The sequence below is a fragment of the Danaus plexippus genome (assembly GCF_018135715.1).
Source record: "Danaus plexippus chromosome 16 unlocalized genomic scaffold, MEX_DaPlex mxdp_23, whole genome shotgun sequence".
Lineage (NCBI taxonomy): Eukaryota > Metazoa > Arthropoda > Insecta > Lepidoptera > Nymphalidae > Danaus > Danaus plexippus.
The window spans coordinates 2,038,906-2,060,011 of record NW_026869851.1 but is presented as its reverse complement, the minus strand read 5'-3'; the positions used below and the strand labels follow the sequence as shown (position 1 = coordinate 2,060,011).

At 28.0% G+C, this 21,106-nt stretch overlaps 1 protein-coding gene and 1 long non-coding RNA gene across 3 annotated transcripts in view; one reads left to right on the top strand and one right to left on the bottom strand.

Annotated features, from left to right (window-relative positions):
- LOC116771723 (hepatocyte nuclear factor 4-gamma) overlaps positions 1-21,106 on the bottom strand; it is a 35,502-nt gene that overhangs the window by 9,185 nt on the left and 5,211 nt on the right. Inside the window, exon 1 of one of the 2 annotated variants that reach the window (XM_032663659.2) lies at positions 10,033-10,189. The exons of the other annotated variant lie outside the window; for it this stretch is intronic. Coding sequence (XP_032519550.2) covers positions 10,033-10,051 — 19 coding nt within the window. The 5' untranslated portion in view covers positions 10,052-10,189. Of the gene's footprint in view, positions 1-10,032; positions 10,190-21,106 lie in introns of those variants that run through there. 2 annotated transcript variants of the gene reach the window in all.
- On the top strand, positions 6,260-16,554 carry LOC133320243 (uncharacterized). Its single transcript, XR_009753675.1, has 2 exons — positions 6,260-6,615; positions 16,438-16,554. It is a non-coding gene; the product is annotated as an uncharacterized LOC133320243 (long non-coding RNA).

The window sequence follows — 21,106 nt, the reverse complement described above, 5'->3', positions numbered from 1 at the left end:
TAGTCGTAAATATTGACATTTAGATGTCAATTTAATCTCCTTGTTTCGAATTTTAAAAGTTCAGTATTTTTTTTTTTATATATGCACGCAACGGTTAATAATGGACGTTCTTATTATAATTGTTTGATAACTTTACTAATTCTAATCAAACGGCAGTGAATAAGCTGTGTAAAATATTAGAAAACAAAATAACGAGGTGAGGAATTCATTTTTACAATGGTGTCATGAGATCTCGCATTTTTCAATAAGCGACCTCAAGTGTTGGTTGATGGAAAAAAAAAAAAAAAAAACGAAAATTGCCATGAAGTAATTGAGAATAATAGAACATTTAATGAACATATAAAATAATGTTATGTATTTGTTAAATATTAAACATTTATAGTTGATTCCTTACAAATAATGCTTACCCTTTAATGACTGTTTACAAACAGACATTTTGAATATGTAAACAAATGACTAAAGCAGTGGAAATGTACCTTTAATAGTTAATATGAGATATAGATGTTAATGAGAGTGCTCTGTTGACACTCTAGAATAGGTTACCAAGTAACTTATCGCGCGGAGTCAGGTCAAGATGTTATGTACAGTACATCAAGTGGGACATTGCGAAATACTTTAAAAAATACTTTCATATATAAAAAAATATATAAATCAGATTGTGTAAAGTATAGTTAATATAGCACCAGTATGCAGTAGTAAATAATCTATAATAATAAATTAAATAAGAAAAATTCGTAGACACGTGGCACGCACGATAGCTTAATTGGCCAAGTAACTCGAATTCCGAGATCAATTTTCCGAGGATCGCAGATTGGAATCCTGTCTGCGTTGATGAGTTTTGTCGATATAAAAATATTTTTAATCGAATATTAATATAAAATTATTAATACATTTTTGTCTAGACTCTTTGGTTGAATAAAAAAAATGAAATTCCTTATATTAAGAAATAAAAACAGTCTGCTATATATTATATATTATTTGTCTATTTCATTAATAAATTACTGAATATAATATTTTAGACGTCGTCTTTTATACTACATAACGGTGTCGTGTAATAATAATGTTTTTATAGTCCATAATATATAAACATTGTTATCGCGAGGCGGGTCGGGGTTAAAACTAGCATTCCTGATTTGATGAAGAGATAGATAGATGAATAAGGAAAGAGAAAATTTTAAACAATCAATACTAAAAATGATACTAGATTTTCCTTTGGAATATCAAAATGAACAGATGTCTTAATGTATATATGTGTGTGTGTGTGTGTAATTATGTATACATCGTAATAATATTTTTTTCAATCTAGTTTGTTCCGGCTAATCTCTAAAACTGTTTGACCGATGTTAATGGAACTGTCACTAGCTGATAACTCATGTAATACGGAGTAACTTAGGCAACTTTTATTTAAAAAAGGTTTTTATTCATATTGAAAAGTTGCCTTTCCGACCGGAAGGAGTCGCGTTCACAGCTAATCGTTAAGAATCCTTTGATATTTTCAGTCTATACTTATAGTCACTTTTAAACGTATTCAAATTGTTGTAAAATATTTAAAAACTATTCTTTATTACTAATTTGATTATTATTTCCGATAGGTTACATGATTTTTTGAATTCATCAAAATAATTTCGAAAAAACGATTTATGCCTCCGTGAACATTTGTAATGGCCTTACTTAGTTTTATTGCATTTTTTTAAACTAATATTATATTTATACTATATACAAATAAAATAATGAAACGTTTATACATATAAACTTATTTTTTTCTTTAGATAGTTTAAAATAGAATTCTCCTTTAAGTAATAATTCGAATAATATATTTTAGAAACCCCGCCATTTTTTCACTGTGACATCTAAACTGTAGATACAGACTATCATAAAATTATTTCCTTACATAGAAACGACTTTTTCTATTGGGTCTAACACATTCAGCCGATATGAATATTTTATATAATAAAACTCCATATTATTTGTTGATGCCTTGATGGGGTATAATTAAAACAATTTATAGCAGTTCTAAGGACACAGATATGGTAATATCGTATATTAATTAAACGAGGCCCTTAAAACAAGAAACAATACGGAAAACGTTAAGGTTATCTAATATACATTCACGTTAATTTAATTATTAATCGAAGGTTGCATATTGGTTCCCAGGTTTAAGGAATGCCTTAATTCATATTTTATTTAATCAAATAAATGAATATATATATATATATATATATATATATATATATATAATATGCGGAAGGCTCTGTACCCTGTACTGTTTAACTAGAACAGGGCACAGAAGATCTTCCCCAGTAACTTATTACACAAATTTTGTACTTCACTGAAAAATAATGGTGACCTGTTTTTCTTTGAGACCATTAAATTATTTATATTATAATTATAAATTATTACAAGGCAATAATTACTTTTGTATTAAAAAGAAACAGTTTAAGGCCGTCATATTATTAAGTTATTTTTAAATATAGAACGGGTGACCAAAAACAGTAGTATCAAGTACAGATATACTTGTGCATTGTAGATATTAACTCACCGACACAAAGACGCCTCATTCTTGTACTGCATTTTTTTTACCAGACAACTTTTTTTATTGCATTTCTTAATGTGATTTTATTTTTATAACTTAATGCCATTGTCTCGATATCATCAAAATAATAAATTGTCGGACATATTGTATTTACAGTAAAATTATTAATTATATTTATTTTTATCGATACTAATTTCGTGTAAATTAAAAAAAACTATTCTTCAATATCATGTTATTGCAGTTGTTTCAGTGTCGGAACTTTCTCAGCGTGTACTCAGTATGTGTCCTACATAGTGAGTGCACGAAAATCAACCAATACACCATTTCCGGCCTTCCGGCCTTCCTTATATTGAATTTACGATGACACATACTCATAGTGCATTGTCATTCAAACTAAATGTTGTATGTTTAAGTTATATATGTATCTATATATATATATATATACAAAAATTATATATATATATATATATATATATATATATATAATTTTTGTCAGTATTTATTCGATTGTGTTATAAATACTCTATGTATAGGTTGTTAATAAAATTGTGGCCAGATAAAGATCTTGAAAGTGATGTCTTTGACTGAGACCTGATGTTTGTTTTTAGGTTAATTATCTTCTTATAGAATATATTAAATAGAAAAGTAATCAGAAAGCTTAAAATATGATTCATATTTTGTGTTAAAAAAAAATAACTTTGCGATTGCAAATTCTCATATTTATCCAACTGTTGGCATTTTATTTGCAATATATAAAAAAAAAAAACAAAAGATTCATTATGGTATTATGATATTATTAGCGATTTATTTATTGTATCTTGATCAATACCTTCCGTTTTATGAGTCAGAAACAATGACGGTGGACATTTTAAAGTGTAATTGATGTTCATCTTTTATTTTTCTTACTCATAATCGACGACACAGAATATATTATGAAATGAAACTGGCTCCAGCAGTCTCTATGACAAAGTCAAATATGCGTATTACATTTAGAAATCTTTCGCTTCTAAAACAATAAAAAAAAACATTTCCGTGTAATTGCTTGTATGTAAACCTATTTTTGTATTTAACCTTAAACGGTGAATAAAGGAACTAAGATTAATTTTTATTACGATGAATATAAATAACCTAATTTTTTTGAGGTCGGTCAAAAAATAATTTAATAAGAAGTTACATTAGAAATATTGAATACGAACATTTCAATTACATCTTCTCAAAAAAAAAAAAAGTGCATTCTAGAAAGTTCTAATGTTTAATTACTCATTTTTTTATGCTGTGGCTTCGTTCGAACTTGAATCGTGGAATATTCTGCCAACGTCAACGTTTTTATTCGTTGGACAAATTATAATCTTGACTACTGTATGGAGATAATGATTTATTTATTTATATTTACGCTTTACTCGGCTTATTTTAAATTATATGACAGCAGTTGTCAAATAAACGGTGATGTAAGCTCATGGAAAATTTCCACTAATATTATAATAGCTTAGATAATCTATTATAATATTAGTGTTAATAAAAATTAAAATTTTCATTAGATAATACTTAATATTGTTTGTATGTAATTTAATAATTAGGTAACTAATTAATTAATTTATTTATTTATCATCGAAGTTATGTGTAAATAAATTCTTATTTATCTCATTTATGTTATTTAGTAAGTATTTATTTTGGTGAAGTATAACCATCTTAAGTGTTGTAGTCATGGGTAAATTGTGTTAATTTTTCATCCTTGTACTTGACATAAATTTTAGCTATTGCTATGTATATTTTTTTTTCTATACAGCCGAAAACAGAAAATCTATGAAAAGAGAATTAGTGTTGGCTCGACTGTCATCCTATGGAGACATTACATCAAAGGATAGCCGCAATTGGCAGAGTTTGAGTAACAAGGATGCGTCTCCAGAACTAAGGAATTCTTCGCTGAAGAGGAATGTGACGGTTTAATGTCAATGATTAACCGCTACTCTGACAGATATGTTAGAAAAACCGATAAAAAAGTTCATAATATACAACACCAGGTTTATGGTAATTATATGAATTAGTAATAACCTTATCCAAGACTTTCGCGAGTGTTCATTTAAATGAAATCAATATTTTCGAATGTGCTACGAGATTTACTCGTCTGCCCGTGATCACGGTTGCTGATCAAAAACACTAGTGTTCGTCTGTATTGAATATCGTCAATAAATTCCGAACGTTTACAATTCATTATTCGACAGTAATTGGAACGTTCTGAAACAAACAAATAATTTGATGTAATTGTTCATTTACCGATAGATAATTATATGTGATATATTAACATTATTTTTAAATCCATAAATATGTACGAGCACTGGCTGAAATTCAAACAAAAAAAAAAAACACTGTATAAAAAAGTATCGCTTAAAATTACATATTTCCAGTTCCTAGAGGTGAGGTGAATGACGTAGAAATTACTTATGAAGTAATTATTCAGTTCACCTCAGCCTTGACACTGGAAACAGGTATTCGTACGAGGAAAAACATTATACTGTTTTGCTATTTAGAAAATATTATCGCAATTGCCGCAGCTTAGTCAAAGGCTGTCATTATAAAAATAAATGGCGCCAAATTATTATTTTTTTACTTAAATGTCAGCGTCACAATGTATATAAAGTCTGTGGTTTATGTTTGTTAGTCTTTCAGGCAAACAATATTATAGGCAAATAAATATATATTACTATAATACTGCAATAATAATTATATGTATATGACACTGAAGTCTTCCCAAACGGCTGGACCGATTTGTATAATGTTTTTGCCCAGATGGTTTTGATGCATAAATCAGCCCGGCAGATTGCGCTGCAATCGGTATCTAGGATATTTAAAACGAAAAGGCTTCACGCAGGTTACTATATGCATTACTAATTAATCGTCTGAAAGCATTACTAACTAAATGTAATGCTTTCAGACGATTCATACATATTTCTCTGAGCGCAACTCTGATGTTCACGTAGACGAAACCACGGGTTAAAACTAGTATTAAAATATATATTTAAATTCATAGAAAATTCCATGTTTTTAAGCAATAACGGTGTAAAACAATTTTTGTACGAAATCAAGTGACAAAATATGGATGGCACTGCGGGTGTTTTTTTTTCCTTTGAACTCAATTGTCCCTACAAAAGTAGTCAAAAGTTAGTTTATAAATATCGAATTTATAGTGAATATAATAATAATGACTGAAAAAGACAAAGATTTGTCCGTCTTACAGAATATAGTATCCACAGACTATTATTTAAATGACATGAGACAGGGACATGCACCAAATTATCAGAAAATATATTAAACCAAATTTTATTATTTATTTATGGGAATAAAATCTTATTGATGTATTGTTAATTAATTATCTATTTTTGAAGTAGACTGAAAAAAAAAGGTTTCACGTATATACGTCAAATATACTCAATCAAAGTAATTGCTTTTTTCAGTTAAATTAATTTTTTTGAGGAAGGTATAAATAGATGCAGGGTATTTGAGGAAATATTCGTACTCGCGTTTGCAGGGAAATTATGAATATTAAAAAGCTTGTACTTGTATTGATTGTTTTGAGACATATTCCGAATATTTCCTTAAATGTAACAAACAGATTTTGATTTCAATTCCACTATATAGCAAGAGAGTTTGTAAGTCCGCGAACAAATTGCATAGTAACATTAATTTTTAAGGAAAAAATTGAACAAAAATCTAAAATTATCAGATCAGTTAATTGAATTATTGACCATTTAATCTGAGAATCATGTTGCTCTAAATGAGCAAACGAAAAGTGTGCTATTGAGTATGCTCAATACAAGCATGCCAAGAAGCAATTACATTTGCGAGCAATAGGCATGCTAGATTTAAACATGCGCAAAGCAAACATTATAAATACACGTGCAATTTTATAGCGTGCTTTTCTCGCTCTCTGCCAGTTCAAACAAAGTCATGGATAATCAAACAGCTCTCCGTTTGGAGATGAATAAGATCATGCTTTGCTGGTTATGAAATGTATCGAGAAGCTTATATCAGGTTGCCCCAGAACCTGGTCGCTTAGAATTCTGAATTTTATTTAATTCTGTGAGGTAAGCAGACTTTAAGTTTTTAATTTTGGTTTTAAGGTTTTTTACAGTCAAGGATCTCGGAACCTCCATGTTTGTCACTAAGTCTTGGTACGTATTATTTTTATCAACATTATTTTTATACTGTGGTGTGCGAGGATTCCACAATCACTTATTATTACGATAGAAATGCACAAATTTGAGCGTGTTTTCGTCGCCCCAACGAGATATTTTGCATGAAGTTTTGCACGCACATCTGTTGCAAATGACTGAGCATGCTCAATAAACAAACCTGTTTAGACATGCTTAAAGCATGCTCCCTTACACCCGCGCCGCTAGTAGCATGCTCATAAATCGCACCTCTGTCGATTTTAAAGCATGCTACTACTATTTGAGCAAATTTTGAGCAAAATTTTGACAAGCATTCTATCATGTTTGAAATGAGTATGTGTAACAGTACCTTATATCATTAACTCATTAAAATTTATATCTATATGAATAAAGATGTCACCGTGAACGAAGACCATCAATCAGTTTTTGATACAGTCTATTCAAGATATATTATTCTTGCAGTTTATGAGGGATATACTCGAAATACATAGAATTTGGTCAACATTATAGTCTAGATTTATAATGTTGCATAAAAAAATAAAAATTTCAAACTATCTTAAATTGTATCACCGCTCCTGTAAACATAACTAACATTGAATGTTGGGTAACTTGTTACCAATAATGGCAACAAATTTAAATAATTCAAAATTTGATAAAAATAATCTAAAATATTAGACTTAATTTTATTATTAGTTTTGTTCTCGAGCAAGTATACTAACCGGCTTTTATAAGTTTCTAGAAATTATTTGGAAATGTCAGATGCAACTTCCATTTATAGAGATTTCACTTAAAAATAACTTTTTTTAGACATTTAGAAAAGATGTCAAAATTTTTTTTAAACTTTTTTAAGTCTGGATGTTTATGATATTTTTCTATGAATAATAAACGTCAGAATTATCAGGCCTTATGAGAAAATATTTAAATAATAATTTTATGGTTATATAAATATATTGAATATAACAAAAATAAATAAATTAATAGTCTATGATTTGCATTATGTGGAAGACTTGTTTTAGATCGTCGATTGTTTTTTAAACTATTTCTGCGACTGTATTAAAAAAACTTTCTTTTGACATTTTAGTTTCCATTCAAATTAAATCAAAGCAACACTTCTTTCGGAATATAAGTGAGTAAATTAAAAAAATCACCTAACAATTACATAATTTGTACAATTATAGACAATATTTTGATTGCATCAGTATTTCATAGACACAATGACATGCAAACTAAATTCGTTGAATAAAAATATCTTTGCGTACATTGGACGTAGAGTTTGTCCTCTTCAATTATAGAGATACCAGGGTCCAAAGTCCGTTCATAAGGTTTAATTTCGTGTAGATTTTATGTAGTTGTATGTAGAGCGGTGGACTCATCTGGTCGTAAGTACGAATAACCTAACTGACCTATCCTTATTTTGTACATAAATCGCCATCCATTACGATTCGTTTTCTTAATTCGAAATTTATATTTAAATGAGTCCAATATGTTAAAATTTTTCAAACATTGAATTAATTATTAAACATTTGTAGATTCCAAATTTGAATTTGAAATATATATTCTGTCTGTTACAACAAATGTTATGTATTTTCGAAACTAATTTGAAAGATTCTTTTTAATAAAAAAGTTTAAATTAAGAACACACTTAAGCATCTGCATTTTTCATTCTACGGAACATAAAACTTAAGTTATATAACTTTTAAATTAACAGAGGATATTTTATTATTCTATATTTAATTTATTTATTCCGTTTCTCAATATTAAACAGAATACAAACATTAAACACAACAATGTAATTAGAAGTATGTTTCTAGAATTTCTGTGTTTATTGTATCAATTGTTAGATCCAGTTTCATGCAATTGATTATTATTGCATCCTTAAGTATACTGCATAAATACACAAGGCCATGCAACACAGTGTGACACTTTACAGCATTTATACTTAATCTATGTTAATAAATAATCCATAGACATTACATTTTTAACAAGACTAGTAATAAAAATTTATATTTTTAAGTTGGTACACTATCACGGGAAGACTTTGACTGTTAGTTTGGTATCACTGAATTAAAACAAAATATAGAGGATTTTATGTTATATGTGTAAAAGAAAATTTTAACAGATAGAAACATTTTTTTTGTCGACATTGTCATTCATCGTATATTTTTTAAAGTGAAGAAATATGTCATTCAATTTAAATATCATGTATGTAAAGCATATGTTGATGTTCTTCTATCAATGTATGTTCGGTATCATATCAGTCATTAAAAACAAATTTATCAACTACTTGTGAGACTTTACTGGTTTCAAAAACTACAATTTAAACTACCTATACAGCCAATAACAAAAAAAAAAGCCATGTAGGTTGTATATTTATTTATAGTTATTAAATGTACAAGTTTTACAAGGTGACTATGGAGCTATTACATATCAGAAGATTTACAACTAAACAACTATAAATATATTCTGTCCCATTATGATAAAATGTGATAAGGAATAATAGTTAATTTTAAGATTGTGATTTATACAGTTTAGTTGGCATTGTCTCATACATATGAACCATTGGTAGTTTTTCATTAAATAGTCTTTGCATATTATAGTAGTAATGTTGGTTTTTGAATGAGAAATGGAAAATGATTTATATGTATTACGTAGTATCATGCGGACCAAGCAGTACATGTTTGAGGTTACATGTGTATGAGGTGTTGTAACGATAGTTTCTGTTACACCAACTAAGTGAGAAATTACGTTATTATAATAATTAAATAAAACTTACCAATGTTATACTATAAGGTTAAGTTAATAAAAAACTATTATAATTATGTTTCTATACAATGCTTATTAAGGATATAATAAAATTCATAACAATTAATTGTTTGAAAACCTTCAAAATAAAATCATTCATACAAGAGAAACAGGAAATATATTTAACATTAAATTTTCTGAACAAAACGAGATAAAAGTAAAATGCGAGTATGTACTCAATATAATTTATGCGTAGCTAAAATAAATAAACATTTGGTAACAAGTGGAGGTCAAACCAGTTCGTAGTTCCGTGATTTATATTATAAATAAGAGACAAGCTTGTGAGCGATAAAGCAAACACGTTTCAGTAAAGTACGCATATTTTTCTATCATATCTACGTGTAAGATCACAAAGAACACGATGAAAATTAAAGATGACATTTAATTAATTCAATAAAAACCAAAAGCAATATAAAAACTTTATATTTTAATCAGTCTGTACAGAAGGAAATTCACAAATCCCTAATTGAGTTGAAGTTAATTGACTTGTTTACATCTAAAGATATGAGTATCAGTTCCATGACTTACCTTCATCACATAGTCCCATATTCAATAATAAATAATCAGATCCACAATTTTCACTATAGCAAGAGTATAAAATAATAATAACAAATGGGTTATAAAAAAAAAAAACACGAGTATTATGTTGCCAAAGAATGACACATTGTGATAACCATAGAATATAACTGTCAGTTTGACAATATAGTAGTCATGTACAGCCACATACAAAGTGTAGACATCTAGCGATTGACATAGTTAACTGTGATATTTGTTGTTATTAGACATTCTATAGATGGCACTATTGTCCGCAACTACAGCAGTAAAATGACCAAAAATGTATACGTATTGCGTACATATAATTAAAGTTTATCATTATACGTCTGACTATATAATTGTGATAAATTATTTATAATTTTTGTTAGGTATTATAATTCTCGAACACAACTATATTTCAAAACAAATTTTAGCTCCGTTGTCTACCTTTGTCTCTAATATTTTGTTGAATATACCTACTTTATTTTAAGCTTATTTTATTATTATCACCAGGCAAAATCTCTTCAGTGTTTTTCGATTACGAATTGAGAGTTGTAAAACACGTCGTCTAGATACTTTAATTTTTAGATTAAGTATAATGAGGTCAAGTTCACATTTAGTTTATAGATCAGATATACGAAATTTTATTAATAATATGAAAACCGTCTTATCTATACCTGATAACAATGAAGTGATTAAAAATTACTTTAAAATTAAATATTCGCTGTTAAAGATTGTGTACCTGACTTCTTAAGAAAAGAGAAAAACATTATAAGTACTTTATTAATGTTTTATAAAATTATAGTGTCGCGTAATTCGTTTTTAGAAAAAAAAAATTATTATATGTTATACCAAAAATATAAAAGACACTACATTTATAATTTGTGTTATAAATGTATTGACATAAGAGTCAAAATTGTTTAGTAGGTTATGTTTAGCGTCATTCTATTTTTGACATTGGCTGCATTTGGAACATCGTCTATCATTCTGTTGCTAGTAAATAATAATAAACGTACTTTTATCTTGAAAATGTTCTACAAAAGATAAACAATATCGTTATCTAATTATTTTATCTGCAGATTGAAGCAATCTACGCTATAGTTTTAATAATTACCTAATACGATTTATTTTATTTGTTTTGAAACTGAATAATTCTGCTCCATGTCCAAATTTAAATTATTTTAAAAACATATACATCTTTTTTTAAATTTAATATTACTTTTTTTTTTAAACCAGTTAGTATTGTTCATACGTATTCGAAAAATAATTTAAAGTAATTAAATCATATTATGGTAAACCTTGTTGCATGATATGTAAATTCGGACTTATTTAAATTTTTATAAAATATTGAACGTGGAATTTTACGATAAAGGTTAAATTATACAAATTTTTATAAACAAACACTTATATTTTATAATCTGAAATTTATGTAGGTATATAATTGTATATGCATAGTACAAATTTACTTCATCACAACATACGAAGTCCTGTCTCTAATAATAGTTAATAAACAGACTATTCTACATCAATAGTGTAAACTTGTAAAGTACGAAAATTTATAAATAAAAAACTGTAATCGCTACGTATGCAGTGTAACGAAATCAACTTAGACTAAGCATACTATATGGATGTTTCGTCGCACAAAAACTAGTTTTGGTCATTTCAAATAGGTTTTAAAACTTTAAATCATACTGTTCTTTTATTAATGTTGAAAAATTAATTTCTAAGTAATTTTTAAACATGTATTAAGGTTTAAAACAGAGTATTACTAGTGATATAGCTGACAATGATAGCCGTAGCTATGTTTAGATATAATTGTATTGTTATTACGTTATTAACTCTCAAGATAATCCAAAATTTTTTTTTAACTGTATTTATATAGAAACTTTTTGTGATGGTTTCATTAAGTTATGTAGATGATTTACTATCTATAATCGTGACGTCATTTGGCAGCTAGCAGGGCTCTTGTCAAATCTGATGCGTTAGGTCATTCAATGACATGTTGCATGTCGCATGTTGCATGTTGCACCCGCATGTGACGTGCTGTGACGCGATCCATTCATACCGATCGTAAAGGTCAGTAACGATGACAAATATCATTGCCAAAATAATTGCACTACGATCTATTTCTGTGAAATTTATTTCTTATTTTGTTAACTTTGTAATATCATAGTATATTAAAGTGATAAGAGACTTTGTTTTTCAGTTCTCGTTTACAAAAAATTACTACCTAATTAGGAGTGATTATAATATGTGTGTATATTTTTAGTTATAGTGAATAATTGTTGACTTAAACTTTATTGCTAAGGTTACATTGATGGTAATAAATAAATAAATAAATTTTCGGTCGTACAAGGTCATAGCCGCAGTCCGTAACTACGTATGTAATAAATTAGGCGAACAAATCTTGCCGAAGATTTAACTCCAAATTATAGTTCCAAGCTATGATATATTATCGCATCTAATTGGTTGAAATACCTAAACCAATTGAAGGCTACTTGTAACAAGACGTTGGCAAAATTAATATTACATTGATAAGTAAGAAAGTACACGAGATATGTATTACCACATGTTCGGTTCGTAACTACACGCGAACCGTTTTCCGTTTAACTTTATATAACCTATTTATACTACTGAAAATTCGTCCCCCGTCCGGTTAATTTCAATTAAACGGTTTGGTCCCATCGAGCTACCCACTCCTCCGGTGACGCTGTCAAAGTCATTAGGGCTAAAAGCTAGACACAATTGTCAAGAAGAAACTAAAAAAAACTTAAGATTTATAAATGAGACTGTTGTCGCTGTCTGTGGCGTTACGATTCAAATTTGTGGTAAACATAACATAATAAAATTGTGTCGTTAAAGACAACCTTGGGCATGAGTAAACATAGTCTTGTAGCGAGAATTATTAAACTGGCAAGTTTAGATAAAACTATCTAAGAGTGGTAACACGTCTGCATCTCATTTATTATTTTTAACCGATTTTTATGTTTTAGTATCGCTTAAAAATTATATTCATTTTGTTATATATAATAAAATCGATTAGAATTTTAGTATTATGACAATTTTGAACAAAAAGTATGGGTAGACCCAATATGTTAAATAAATCATATGGTATTGAGATAATACTTAAATAACATACTGCGACATATTATTTCCTTTGTTTGGTTTGAGTTTCTAAGGGATACCTGTTATTGGTTCTTGACGAAATACAACAACCCATTAATAATTCTTTTATTCAGTCAATGTTGGTAAAAAGGTTGAAAATGTATTTTTTTTTCTGGTTATTGATTAAAACATATCTATCAGTCATAATGAAGGCCGTTGCGGATACATCTGTAGCTGGGTGAAGTCATTAGAAAACTGATGAAACGAAAACTGTGGCCATTGGAAAAAATGAACAGATGTCGTTGATAATAAAGTGACTTTTAAAAATGTATTGATACATCCAATAATTTAGAGTAATTGACTGAAAGAAAACGTGTCATTATATATGGGCTATTTATAAAGTAAACTGAATGAGTTTTAGAAAAAAGTTTACAGGAAATAAATGATGAGATATTTACAATAGTAATGATCCCACTATCGTTGGTCAATAATGTTTATCGGCTAGACTCTAAAGATGTATTTTAGAGACGGCTACTGAAGCTTCACCTGGAACTGCCAGCATTAAGTGCTGTAGTCATTAAGGTCTACATAAATTAAAAAAATATAATTAAATTTTTGCATAAGTTTAAGGCTTTATATCGTCAGTTATGAGATAGTTATCATTTAAAACAATGTTTTGTTTGCTGTAACCAAAACCAATTTGGAGTTTAGAAAAACATCGATTTTTTTTTTATGTACATTTTTACACTATTCTTACTTTGTTTCATACGATTTATAATAAAATATTTTGTAACAATGATGGGGAAAATTATTCTTCTGATATAAATGCATATATAAATATATATATATATATATATATATATATATATATATATATATATATATATATATATATATATGCTATATTTTAATTAAATAAGACCGTCACATGATTATGATCACTATACTCGACTTTAATAGGACATCTTATATTATGTGAATAAAAAAAATACTTGATTGGCCAATAAAAAACGTTACTTCGTTATATTTAATTAATAGGGTCGTTGTATTTACGAATATAATTCTTTAGTATATACTCTTTTGACCTTAGATACAAGAGACCGAATATATAGAGTTCATATATATATAAATTTACCTATGTGTTTGTAATTTTGTATATCCCATTTTATGTCATTGCAATTTCTCTGCACAAATTTTATTGGAACATTTGGACGGAGACAAATTGATTACACATATTGTTTATTATAAAAATATGCTTTGCAATTCCAAAAGTGGTTCAGTAACATCAATTAATGTTAAGATAGCTATTGAATATTGAAAGTCCTTTAAGTAATGTCGTCTTTGTTCTATTACAGATAGTAAATAATTATTCCGCCTGCTGACGTAACGTTTTTTTATTACTTTCTTTATCTTCTATATGCTTATGAAATTGTCAGTTTAGTTTTAATTTTCTGATATAATGATATCCTAGAGGTGAAAGAAAAAGTTGAATCAAAGTTAGTACGATGATATAAGTGGCAGGAATTATGAGAAATTGTTTGGCTAAGGAGGAACAGAATAGACGAAGTTGGAGACCTTTGCGGACTTCCAGAATTATTAAAAAAGAAATACTGATAAGTTTTTTTTTAAATTTTACGTTAGCTTTGAAGCAGTGTTATTAGATCAAGTCGATCGACATAAAGCATAATATAAAAACATTTATTTATTGTAATTAATTTGTAATGCAATTATATTATTATTTATAATTTCCGATTAATGCTTGATCAGAAAAAAGATAATAAAAAATAATCCTCCGAATATATTAATCAAAATATCATTCTGAAATATGTTTTCGTATGAGACTTGACTTATTATTTTAATATTTACTTAACAAAAAGCGCTATTATTATAAACAATTAACGCATTCATAGAGAAAACATAAGCTGTAAACATTTTGATATATTTCATTATTAAAATTTTAAAATTCAGTTTGTTTTTAAACACTTTTAATGGCCAGTGTAATTTTTAACAAAAAAAAAAAAAAATAAACAAAGTATAGCATCCAAGTTACGTAAGTCATTGTAAAATGTATTGCGTGATTGTAATAGAAGCTACAATTAGTCTACCATACATATTTAAGTATTAATGGTCTTGTTTGACATCATTTATTGTATAGGTCACCTGCAATACCTACTTCTATTGCTACCGTGATCAATTTGCAGTCGTCTTATGCATATTTCATGTGTTAATTAAATTATAAAAATTCCAGGAAGTCATATTGAAATATAGTGCATTAAAATAAGAAAAAAAATATACAACGCTTTTGACAAGATTTAAATTAAGAACAATGAAAGAACATCCACGACAACGTTGTCCTTTAGTTTCGTCTTGTCTCTAATTTTGTTTTAGGTATATTCATACTTTTTAGATAAAACTTTTTGTTTTTTTAATGTCGGCTATATAAGCTGGATATTTTAAATGTATATTTGATATTATAGCATCATCTAACGAAACGAATAAGAGCGTTTTTTTTTTAAATAGATCATTTCGTAATTAGGTCTATAATAATATTTATAACGAGTACGCCTCTTAGATAACACAAAGACTAGGTAAGTGCTGTTGGCGCGGGAACTCACTGGCAACTGAAATGAATGCCTGCATCTGTCAAATGTTTGGTTATACCTATAGTAATAAATTATACAAACTATGATATTATAATGTTATAATAACATTTTGTTACACAATGTATAAGTTATTTAAGTGTACAAACGAGCTAGATTATTAGACATTGAACTTAACTCGATACAATTTAAGTCTTCGTCCATGAAACGAAAACTTAATGATAAAATAAGTACTAGGAGTACATATGCATACAGGATAATGATAAGAAAACTGTTACTTTATCGGTTTTAATGAACCGGTAAATATGATTGCATAGAAAGCTGTAAATATTTTAACATCATTCTATTTAATATAGAATTAAATATATAAAAACAATCTTTTATCCCATAAACTATAAAATGGAAATAAATTAATATCTTTAGTAGCCAGCATTAAAAATAACCAGTAAAATACCATTATTAATAGAAATAAGGAATGGTTGGGTTTTAAAAAAAATGTTAACAAAACGTCAACAAAGTAATAAGATTAATGAAAAAGAAAATTTTTTTTGGAATAAAAACTTTTTTTATTCACAGATAATGTAAAAGACTTTAACATCTCAACTCAAATGCATAAAGTATAAGACAGAGAACATATAGATTCCAAAATAGACTATACATCATGTTCTAATAATATTTGTATATGTCCATGCAGATATAGAGAGCTAAATTCATCAAGGTAAACGCAACAGCTATATCTTAGTTGGCAGATGGGAAACGCTTATTTCAGGGTTTGTTACTTACTGTAAATAAAAGCAAACAAACAACATGGTCTCTGTTTTTTTCTTTATTTAAAGGAACTTGTATTTTTATAAAAAATTGCATATACTGCACTCTCATTTGTTTTGTATCTTTGTAACAAGAAACTAAGACATGGTGTTGGATGCCAGGATGGTTGTAGAATTAAACTAATTTTGAAATGAGGTTCAAACAGCCGTCCGTGTTGCTATATTGGGACCGCCATTGTTAATGACCCATCGTGTCATTGATATTTGACATCAAAATTATCTAATTGCGATGAATATGAATAATTAATGTGCGACATTATTTTTTGGTTAATCGCACCTGTATATACTTTGGGAACGCAAACTGTACAGAATATTAAAATTCATTTTATTTACGGGTTATACTTTTTTTTTAATTTTACATTACTTATTAATATATAATCGATATTCAATAGATAATTTGGTTCTGGGATACTCTTTTATCCAACCATAACGTGGGTTGGAAGAATAATATTCTACTGAATGGTAATAATTATCACTGTATAATAAATATTTTCAGAATGATTCACAAATCATAGCTGTTTTTGACGAACCTGTGGATCATCAGGAAATAGTGTCACGATTTATAATAACTGTCAAAAGATTAATCTTTCAATGGTTACAGAGAACGAATATTAAAGAATATAAATTGATTACCACTCCGCAACAAGTTATAATGCGACATGCGATAGACAACTTAAAAAATTAAGTCGATGTAATGAGACACTGTGAAAAAATATGAAATTGATCGAAAATTATTGATTTTTTGATATACACAGCAAACTTAGTGTATATACATAGTAAATAGTGTTATTTGAATACTGCCTAGTAAAATAGGATTATCAACTTAATTTTCAAGAAATATGCCTGGGATGTCAGAATGTTTTTTTTTATTCATTTTTTTTTAATGAAAGTAATTCAATCAGACAGACGTAAATATTGAAAAAATATATTATCTATGGACTGTTTTATTACGTAAGTTTTAACTTGAATATACATTTCTAAATTATTGTCAAACATTTTACGTAAACATTTTTTATTAATTCCTTGAAATGCAAGTTATACTAGAAAAAAAAGATTATCTATACAGTTAAGCACTAATCTATTAGTAAGAATTTAAGTTTGTAGTCTCAGGAGAATTAAACTGTGAAAATTCAAATTTAATTTAATTTAGTAACCCCCTTTCAAGACAGTTTAAAGACATTTAAACAAGACATTAAGGGTAAAAGTGAATTCCTCTTTAAAATTAAAACATTTTAGCATTTAAATGAAACTAAGTTTTTCGGATGCGCATTTTTTATTTATCTTTTCTTAAATAATCCCTTTTTTCGGTTTCGGTTCCTTTGCAGCAACCGTGATCACGGGCGGGCGAGATGGAAATATCCTCGCGAATAATCTTAGATATCATACATATTAGTATATTCATTATACAAAAATTATGATAATGTTTCATAAAATCCAAGCCTTTATTTTATAAGAAAATATCACGTAAAGTGTGGGCTCAATGCTCAAACAATTCCGCGACGAAATATATTATAAGTTTTGTATATTATATATAATAAATACTTTAATAATAAAAATGTACGGTAACATTGTAAGTTTTGATGCTTATTTAAAGATGGTATGCGTTTTAGATCCAAGTTCTGTCTAAATTAAACATACTGCATGACCGTTGAATGACTGCCAATTAAACAGCCAATCTACTACCACAACCAAAGAAATGTTATGTATCATGTTGTCTGTGACACTTTTATAGATAATAAATAAACATGATTATGCAAAAACTTATTCTATAGATATTTTTGAAGAAGGTCAATGTATCAGAAGACACGCTAAGTTAATATAGTTATAATTATTGGTCCAAAATCAGTCGTTTTTATAAATATTATCCTGTACTGACTATAAGATAGTTCTTGTGATAAGGATGCCTTTGTGCTATACAAATTAGATTTTTTTTTATTAATTCCCAAATATGTAAATTGCATACTTAACTTTTAAATATTCCTGTTCGAAATTTAAATTTTAAAACGTCAGTAATTTACCGCAGATAAAAAAGTCGAGCGAAGATTAAAAATGTGTTATACTATGGTTTATAGAGCGTGCACGGTATTCGTATAGTGAGATATCGTCGCACGCGTAATAAGAAAATTACCGAGTTGTAACCACGAAACCGCAGGGGGATCTCTAGGGAAATTAGGCGGGCCTCATGATGAGACGTATTGGTGAGGTTATATTAGTTTGTAAGGACTGCAAGCAACCGACATAAAAACTAGGAGGTGATGCGTTCAATTTATTTTCTCTATGCCGGTTCACACTTGTGTTAGGAAATCGATTTGGACTTATTCTATTCGATAGCTTGTCCTTAATAAAATGACAATAACTAACGGCTATAAAACTTAAAATCATTTAATATTCTATTAAATTTCATCAGATTTGATATTTTCCTATCGATTAGATTTATCTCTTAGATAATAATGAAGTATATTTTGTTTATACATTGAAGTACGTTAATGCAATTGATGAAAGTCTTGTTTAGTATTAAACAAAAATTATGGTTCTTTATCCTGTACAGCCAGACCAAATGTTAGAATCTAGTTCTATAGGGACATTTACCAAGAAATATGCATAATGCAATTTTTAAATTAAATAAATTTTGATATCATTAACGTGTATGTATATAGGTATACGAACCGTACATATAATCTACAAAATATTAGAAGGAATATTTTCACTTAAAAGGCACTCGAATTTAAACTCTGTTTTATTGTCGAAAAAAAATATATACAGAAATAGAAAACCACACTATTATAAAATTTGCAATCGTTATCCAAACCAAGCGTGAAACACCTGGTAGCTAAATTGTTTTGTCTGTGATATATATTTAATCTGTTTTAATTTAAAACGTCATTTAGAACTTCAGAATATTCAATTAATGTCATCGTCCACTTGACAATGCCGAAAATTATGCAACGTACAACAGATTACATTAGGAATGTTTGATAATCTCGTTACTTGTTAAAATAAATGTTTTGTTCTCATATCTATTTAGTGATGTATAACTTGTATCATATACAAATAGCGATATTAAAGATAGCCGTGTTCTGAGAACGTTCACCCGGATTTGAATCCGTAGCGATTTTGTATTATGTAAGTAAATATTCATTGGCTACATCCTGACTGGGTCATTTGGTGTACATCGGTTTTAAATATTTGCATACAAAACGTTTTCAATATTCATCGACGGACTCTTACATAGTTGTAATTTAATTACACTTTTATATTTTGTATGGCACGAACAAAAACAGCTAGGATAGAAAGAGAAATGATATAGCTGTGTCTCTTTTAGCTCTTAAATGGTTTTACATGTGAAGTTTAATTAAATCATAATATCGAACGTAAAATTCTTAGTATTGGAAACGATAACATGCAATTCTCGTTTTCGAATCCTGTTTTGCATTGATAACATTTAATTTTTTGTATACCAATATTAAATAAAAAAAACTTTTCCTTTCAAATCTTTTGTAATAGTTATACGTACAGCATCATATCAAACCTTTTTGGAAGTAATAAGCATGTATGCATGTGTGCACAATAGGAAGATTCGATTTTTAAAATAATTAACATTGCCTTAAAAAGATATTACAAACAGTCAAACACGTACAAATTCGAATTTTAAAATTATAACCCAGGTTTTCATTATCTCATAATAATGTTCAATAAATGTTTTAATGTGGCCGATTAATGTAGACGAATTCTTTTCTTTTTGACCTTAAAAGAAACGAGTTGATAAAAAGTACATTTCGCTTAATGTATAATGTAACACGTTTGACAACATGTCATTTAAGGAATGGTTTAATTTTACCTTCCCTACTTTCACGTGCTGAAATTAAATTTACTTATATGACTTATATGATTTTGAATTAGTTTAATAAATAAAGTGTGCAATTATTGCCTTACAATTTATTGTTAATTTTAATTATTTTTTGTCGTGGTTATTTCAGTTTTACCAGTAATGTTAATAATATTTCAATTTAATAAGTAATTCAGTTGATTAGTTGAGTAGTTAGTTAGTGTCACTAAGAGTGAGGACGGCGCGTCGGTCATACTACTGACAGCCGTCAAACGAGGTGCACAAGTCTAACCTATTGGCTCGTAATGCATTTTCACCTTATTATTTGAGTATAGTTTTAAATACAGTTGTAAGGAAATCGAGCAATAGGATATTGGACAGTACAAGTGTTCTTTTTTTTGAGTTCCAATCGTTACAACGCCCATGATGGATATGAACAGCCAAGACCGCCATAAGGCACCCTACTAACGCTTTTTTTTTTTTTTTAATTTGTTAATGGTTTTCAATGTTTAATATTTGCCAGTAGCCTGCTAATATAGAATAAATTTGAATATAGAACGTAATAAAGAATTTTGCGATTACAATATTATGTACATATTTGTTTTTTAACGGAATGTATAATTAACTATTGATTTTGAAGCATTTTTGAAAAAAAAAGAAAAAGAAACCTTTTTGGTGACAGATTTTACGTTAATATTTTCATTTGCATA